General features: G+C 41.3%; 1 protein-coding gene across 1 annotated transcript; it reads right to left on the reverse strand.

Moving 5' to 3' along the window:
* Positions 1-1,989: 1,989 nt before the first annotated feature.
* LOC122830338 (microtubule-associated protein 1A-like) lies at positions 1,990-4,357 on the reverse strand. The gene is made up of 2 exons (XM_044115611.1): positions 2,653-4,357; positions 1,990-2,544 (listed from the first exon to the last, which is right to left on the reverse strand). Exons 1-2 carry the CDS (start codon positions 4,174-4,176, stop codon positions 2,515-2,517), a joined length of 1,554 nt encoding a protein of 517 aa, XP_043971546.1. The 5' UTR covers positions 4,177-4,357; the 3' UTR covers positions 1,990-2,514.
* Between the last annotated feature and the right edge of the window lie 3,922 nt (positions 4,358-8,279).

Raw genomic sequence — 8,279 nt, forward strand, 5'->3', positions numbered from 1 at the left:
ATACTGTACATCCAAACTATATTTCTGAGTTATTATCGCGGCATAATAAGTCATCTGACAGTTTTGATTGTGTCGCTGTTGTGTTGGTTCGCTAAATGGTTTAAAGAGCTGCTTTTATGTCCAGTTCCATCTCAACCTTAACAGACATAAATATGCGGTGAATGAATTGCTTTTCAATCAGTTTTTTGCACCAAAGACTTCATAATAATAAACATGTTTTATTATTAAAAACACGACAAACTAATTATGGTAAAGGGCCGTATTGGGTTAACTCGGGGAATCTCATCTGTCCGTGTATCAATTAGCTCCAAACCACTTCTTTGTTCTGTCACATTTATCGATTTATTCCATTTTGATTATTATGCTCCAAACTTTGCAAGGACTGACCAACCCGCTCACCGTTTCCTCATACACACAAACCAGCAGGCCAGTAACCTTCCCATTCATACTTGATGACGTCACTCCCACATCGGCACACCCACCATCTAAGTGTCAAAGTCGCGTGCACCTATCATATCAATAATTACTTATTTCATTCATATGGCTCTTACAGAGCCTAAGTGAAAACGTGTTTATTATGAAAATGTGATTTTTTTTGGTGTGATTTTCACATGTGAAAATCACATGTGGAAATGTGTGATTCACATGTGGAAATGTGTGATTCACATGTGGAAATGTGTGATTCACATGTGAATCACGTGATTTTACCACGAAACGTTACAAAGTCACACGTATTAATGTGCTTTCACATGTGATTCACATCATTCACATGTAAAATTTGTGTGAACCACATGTGATCACATGTGAAAGTCACCTGTGATCCACGTGATGGTCACATGTGATCCACATGTGACGGTCGCATGTGACGGTCGCATGTGACGGTCGCATGTGACGGTCGGTCGATACGGTCGATGTGACGGTCGATGAGGGTCGATGTGACGGTCGATGACGGTCATGTGAGGGTCGATGAGGGTCGATGACGGTCGTGATGACGGTCGTGATGACGGATGACGGTCGATACGGTCGATGTGACGGTCGTGATGAGGGTCGATGACGGTCGATGATGACGTCGACGGTCGATGACGGTCGATGTGACGGTCGACATGACGGTCGATGTGACGGTCGATGACGGTCGATGACGGTCGATGAGACGGTCGTGAGGGATCGGTCGATGATGACGGTCGATGTGACGGTCAGATGACGGTCGATGACGGTCGATGACGGTCGACATGACGGTCGATGACGGTCGTGATGACGGTCGATGACGGTCGATGACGGTCGTGATGTGACGGTCGTGATGTGAGGTCGATGACGGTCGATGACGGTCGCATGTGACGGTCGCATGTGACGGTCGCATGTGACGGTCGCATGTGACGGTCGATGACGGTCGATGACGGTCGATGTGAGGGTCGTGATGAAGGTCGTGATGACGGTCGCATGTGACGGTCGCATGTGACGGTCGCATGTGACGGTCGCATGTGACGGTCGCATGTGACGGTCGCATGTGAAGGTCGCATGTGAGGGTCGCATGTGACGGTCGCATGTGACGGTCGCATGCGACGGTCGCATGTGACTTTCATGGGATTTTTAGTAAGGGATCTCTCCCCAGTCAAATCCTCTGAATAAATCACTTCAAAAATACCAACACACAAAACAGAAACACGTGACATTGAAACTCATATGGTCATAAAACCCGGCAGACTGGTGTTTACTTTGTTACATCATTTATTTGTCTTCGGCCAAACACGTCAGAGATGTTGTTTAGATGTTGTTCTTGGTTCTATTTGACCTCCAAGTTGATTTGTATATACCACTTTTTAGCAACAAGGCAGTTCGACGTGCTTTACATCAGTGGTTTATTACCACCAGGGACTGGTCAATGCTTTTTTACTGCACCCCACCCACCCCACCCACCCGCAGTAAAATTGCATGTCTTTACAATATATAATCAATCATTTTAGATTCACTTATTTTCCAACTGCTGGAGGATCACAAAGGGACATAACTAAAATACAAATACAAAGGAGTAAGTAGACTAAAGGAACCTAATTAGAACAAACAAAAATAACTAGAAACAAGAAATAAACATAATAAGAATCAAAAGAATCTGAGGAGGACGCCAGCGGAACAGCAGCCTTGGAGGACGCTGGTGGCCGAGCAGAAACCTAGGAGGACGTTGGCAGTGGAGCAAGTACCTGCCGGCGGCAGAGCAGGAACCAGGAGGCCCATGAGACCCTCAATGAAGACTGGAGGTCGGTCGAGAGACCAACAGGACTCGCTACGACGCCCTGAAGGTCAGCCTGGAGACCAAGGGGACTGGTTACAAATCCCTGGAGGTCAACCTGGAGACCAACAGGACTCGCTACGAAGCCTGAAGGTCAGCCTGGAGGTCAACTTGGAGGTCAGCCTGGAGGTCAGCCAGGAGACCGACAGGACTCGCTACGAAGCCCTGAAGGTTCAAGCTTCCCCTGACACCGCAGTTCTGTTGTCCTCAAGCTTTTCTGCCACCGATAATCAAGCATGAAGCTTGGAGGCCTCATGACACTTTTTTATTTAGAAGTAGAATATTTTAAGTAAGTAACAAATAGTATGAATACATCCTTCCAGAAATGTTTTAGAGACGCCTTCGAACATTCGTTTTAATACAGGCACCTGCTCCTGTGGCTGGTCTGGCTGGATGTCTTCTTGGGTCTCCTCTTCTGATGACTCCTGGTTCAGCTGTTCCATTCTGTTCCTCAAACAATGGTTCAGGTGTTCCAATTCAAGCTGCATGTCAGTGGTCATATGCTCCAAGGCAGTGCTTTTGTCCTCCAGGGCATCCTTCTCCTGCTCCAAGGCGGTGATTAAATTCTCCAACGCTGTGTTTTTTTCCTCCAGACCGGTGCATTTCAACTTCAGGGCTGTATTTATTTTCTCCAAGAAGGTGCTGTTCTCCTTAAAAAAGTTTTTTTCCTGCTCAAAAGAGTTGCATTCGTCTTCCAAGATGTCATTTATCTGCTGTAAAGTGAATATTTCCTGCTTCAGGGCAATTCTTTCCTTTTCCAAGTCAGTGTTTCTCTGCTCCAGGGTGCTGTTTCTCTCTCCTAGAGCAGTTTTTTCCTGCTCCAAGGAGGTGTTTTTCTGCTTCAGGGTATTTTTTTCCTTTTTTAAGGCTGTTCTTTCCTCCTTCAGGGTGTTGTTTATTTGCTCCAGGGTGGTGCTTTTCTGACCCAGGGCAATGTTTTTTTGCTCCAAGGCGATTTTTTCCTCCTCCAAGGTGGCGATTTTCTGCTCCAAGGCAGTGGTATCCTGCTCCAGTGTGATGCTTTTCGGCTCCAGAGCAGTTTTTTCCTGCTCCAGGGAGGTGTTTTTCTGCCACAGTGCTGTGTTTTCCTCCTTCAGGGTGGTGTTTATTTTCTCTAGGGTGGCGCTTTTCTGACCCAGAGCAGTATTTTCCTGCTCCAGAGTGGAATTTTTTTGCTCCAAGGCTCTTTTTTCCTGCTCCCAGGCAGTGTTTTTCTGACCCAGGGTGGCAATTTTCTGCTCTAAGGCGCTTTTTTCCTGCTCCAACATGGTGTTTTTCTGGCTCAGGGCGGTGATTTTCTCCTCCAAGGCAGTGGTATTCTGCTCCAGAGTGGTTCTTTCCTTCTCCATGGTATTTTTTTCCTTTTCTAAGGCGATGTTTCTCTGTTTCAGGGTGATCTTGTCCTTCTCCGGGGCAGTGTTTTCCAGACCCTGAATGGCGATGTTTTCCTGCTTCAGGGCAGCGTTTTCCTGCTCCAGGGCGGTGTTTTTTTGCTCCAAAGTGGCGATTTTCTGTTCCAGACTGGTCTTTTCCTTCTCCAGAGCGGCATTTACTTGCTCAAGGGTGTTGCTTTTCTGCCCTACAGCGGTTTTTTCAATCTCCAGGGCAGTGTTTTTCTGGCCCAAGTCAGTAGTTCTCTGCTCCAGTGTATTGCTATCCTCCTTTAAAGTTTTGTTTAGGTCCAACAGCTTTTTAATTTCCTCCTCTTTCTCCCTAAGCAGCATGTCTTTTTCCAGTGTGACTTTTTGTATATCTGTAAGTTGGATCTTCAACTCCTCATTAGATTTGATCAAAGTCTCTCTCTCTATTGACATCCTTTGGAGCTCTTGAGTCTCTCTAGCTAAGGTTTGTTGTTCCACATCAGAAGTTGACGGCATATCGCTTTGACTCATTGTTGGGTTTTTTTTCTGGACAATTCCAAGAACTTCTCAATGTTTTTCTTTATTTGTTTGTTAAGATTTGTCTTTGTCTTGAAATGCTTTCCGGTTCAATCTCTAGTTGGGAGACAATCCTTCTGATCTCTTTCTCTCTCTCTTCTGCAGAGGTTATGACTGTAGATTTCAAGAGTTCAGCTTTTTGATGTGGTCCACAAAGTGCATCACTCTTTGTGACATCAATTCGCGTGATGTCACAAATGATGTCACAACCTCAGCAGAACAACTAGAAAACTGCTGGAGTTTGAATCAAAACAAACTTTATGGCTGAATGCAGCTCGCCTTAGCTGATGGCTATTGGAGACAGTTGAGGTGGTAATTTATCACCAAGGCTGCAATACGCACTTAGGAGACAACGGTTCTTGAGGACAATGGACTGGCAGAAAATGGCACCATGTGCCTAGACAATGCACGATACTGAAACTTTAATAACCAGAGTGTAGCAGTCACAGCTTGGTTGTATATCCCAGCATTGTTTTTTTTTTTTCTTTTTAAGATTTCTATTGCCTCTCGAATGTTAGTAGAGGTAAGATAATTGCTGAAACTGTTTTAGTTGTTGATTAGACCTGTCCCTATTTTTACAGTGTAGATAAATCATTCCACCCCAGCATTCTTCTTAGGACAGAATCAAAACAAAACTGAAAAAAGGAAAAAATGTAAAAAAATCTTTTATGTTACTTCCCAAATTAAAAGCGTTCTCTGTAATAAAGATTGTAAAAAAAAAAATCCCCCATAAAGCAATTAAACGTATTTTGTTTGTCTAGGTAAAAAGAAAAAAAAGATACCTTGTATCTCCATTCACTTTTCTGGACCCAAATATACATGAGAAATATCCGCAGAGCCCCGTCACAGAATGATATAATGTGAGGTAATACATTTTTAAAATGTTACTTTTTGTTCAGTTCCACACTCACAATAAGTCAGGTATCACTGAATTTACTCTGTTTACATGAAGCATAGAGATTTCCTGTGGTTGACTAAAATCTGTTTAGATTTCTTACTGTCCATTGGTAAAATTAAATTGAAGAAAAGAAAAGAAATCTAATCATTAAAGAAAATATTTAAATATTAGCAAGAACAAAAGAGAATAAAACATATTCTCTTTTGTTCCAGTCATATTCAGTCATGTTACAGAATATGACTGGAATTTATATTCTGTAACATGGGATTTAGTTTCAAAATGATAAGTACCAAATACTGATCAGCAGGGGGCAGTGGAGTGCTGCATAGTCATTAGGACTTGAACTAAAAACAGAAGAGAAGCACAACTTCACTGTTAGATGGGAAAGTAACTGGGCTAGCCTGCTTGACGACGTAATAACTTTAAAGTGTAAAAAAAAAAAGAGTAAGAGACATTACATTTTGTGAACACTCAGTGATTGAATGAATGAATGAATGAATCATATTCATACATTCAGAGAACCAAGTGGACCTTTGCAAAATTGTCATACCTCTTGATTCCACCCCCCCACATTTTTCATTTTACAACAAAAATCAATGGGACATTCTATAACAAACAGCATCTATTTGTATTGGCTCACGGGGGATGAAAACAAATCTGTCATAGTTTTCAGGTTATTTGTAAAAGGTATTGAAACGTTTTTCAATCTTATAGTTGAATTTTTTATTTGCGTCTTTTTCCTAAAAACTCAATACAATATCTGAAAAAAAAATTGTGGTTGTAATGCCACGAAATTTGGAAAAATGAAAGGGTCGTCAATGCTATTGCAATTTACATCAATTTTACATATTGCTGCCTCTTTAACATTGCTTTAAAAGCCTAAATTAGCCCAAATAATATTGGACTTAGCCATAAATGAGAGCCATTAGCCAGACCTCCGTCTCGGATCCCAGGTGGGGCTCTGATGTACCATCAATGTGGTTTTTCTCCAGATCCTCCTGCTTCCCCCCACAGCCAGTTAACATGCATACTAGGTTAACTGACGACTGAACTCAAAGTTGACCTCTGAAGAGAGCGGGTTCATGTCTTTGGGTCGGACTGCCATCATGTCCAGGGTATGTACCGCCTCTCCCCTGCTGACAGCCAGGACAGAATCCAACTGCCCTGCCGCTCTACGTTTTTCAATTTAAAAAACCCAGTGAGGGACTTGGTGAATTAATAAAACATGAATTATTGTGTGCTCTCAAGAATTTTCCAAAGAAATTTTAATCCACTCAAAATGAAAAACTGCTCTTAAATGAATCACCATAGTGACCGTGATGCGTGCGGTCTTTATGACAATTATCGTGTTTGGTATGTCGGCCCATACCGTCGCCGTGGCTCGCCAGTAGCGGCAGATGGTACATCCACAGGAGACGGCCTGGCCACAGGGCTTCCGTGTCACCGTCACACAGCGCCGTGGCCAACATGCCTCAGTGCACCTGAATTTAGTTTTTATGTTTGTTGTTTTGTTGTTTTTTTTTTCTATCAACTGAAAATATGGAATTGAAGTGAATCAGAATCCATCTTGTTGATGGCGACGGCGCGACAAAAACACTTGTAATTTGGAAAACATGAAAAAGTGCTGCATGTTGAACATCACTTCAAACTCACAAAGCCTTTGACATAAACAACAATAAACAGGCTTTTTTTTCTTTTACAGAATTGGATTTATTTATTTTTTTAAATCTTGCTTAAGTGACTGTATGCGAACAGTCTTTGCTACTTAAAATGTAAAATAATAAAATAACCAGTCAAGGTTCAGGACTGGTCATAGCACAGTAGGAGTCCTTTTAAGAGTCTAACTATTTACTACTGTCGCCAATAGTAATGTTGGTGATTTCATTTTGTTGGATCTCAGTGTAAACTTTTATGGAGTTGATTAAATTTTTCTTTTTAATCTCCTCCTGTAACATGTCCTGTTGTGTTGTCCTTTGGCAGCGTTTCATCGTATTTGTGGAAACTATTCACCTCTACAGCTGTTGTAAGGTGTGGTGTCCCTCAAGGATCGGTCTTGAAGTCCCGTTCTTTTTTATATACTGTGCAGACTTTTCTTGAGTAGAATTTTCTAGAATTATATATATATATGCGTGTGTGTGTGTGTGTGTGCGTATAGTTTTGCAGTTTGACAGGCAGACTTGTGTTCCCTTGAGTCCTGATGACTGCATATCAAATAATCTGAATTACAATTTACAGGTGAAATGCTGCACACAAATAATAACTTAAAGTAAGCCGATTTGGCGGTGGCAATTTTTAGTTCTCCAAACATTTTCAGAAACATTTACACCCGTTTAATAATAAGTAAGTGAAGACAGTCTGAACACATTAAACCCCTAAACTGTAGATGATTGTGATTATTGGCATCAGTCAGTTAGAAATGCATTATTTTGATCTTGGACAAATCTCTGCATCCTAAACACCTGAACAGTTCTTTTGATATATAAGATGTTCTAAATAAGTCATTAGGAAAAAAGGTTTGTGCTGCTGCCTCTGGAAAAGCTTCATGCTTGTTCATCTTCTGTTAACGGTTTTATTTCAATCTTGACATTTATGTGAACTTATTTGTGTCAATGTTTAATTATCATAGCATTTTTAATGTCTTCTTTAAGTGTTATTTTGTTTATTTACCGTATTTACATTTTTATACCTTGTTTTGTCATCTATACGTATATGTGGCGTTTTTTTTTTTTAATCTGTAAATTTAATTTCAATTTGTTTACAACTCCTCCTTTGATTTGATTAGACTATCCAGTCCAAGACTCTTTAATTTTTAATTCTTTTAATTTCTGCAAACTGCTAGTAAATGTACTTTTTATGATTTAGATCTCAATGAATGTTCAGGCTTAGGACACTTTTTTAAAATTTTAAAGTTAACAACTTTTACGACAGGACTGATCTCAAGGTTCATTTTAAAGTCCAAACTTTCCCCACACTACTTATTCCAACAGAACCCATGTTGTCACCCTCAAACATGGGCGACATGGTGACTGTTGTCTTCAGTCACCATCCACCAGGATGATATTGGTTCACCCTCATCAATATCATCCACCTTGGTCAAACACTAGACTTGGTTTGCAGCTGCTACAGAACGCCAGCAAATGTCATCATTACTCGTCTTGAC

The sequence above is a fragment of the Gambusia affinis genome, linkage group LG04 (genome assembly GCF_019740435.1).
Source record: "Gambusia affinis linkage group LG04, SWU_Gaff_1.0, whole genome shotgun sequence".
Taxonomy (NCBI): Eukaryota; Metazoa; Chordata; class Actinopteri; order Cyprinodontiformes; family Poeciliidae; genus Gambusia; species Gambusia affinis.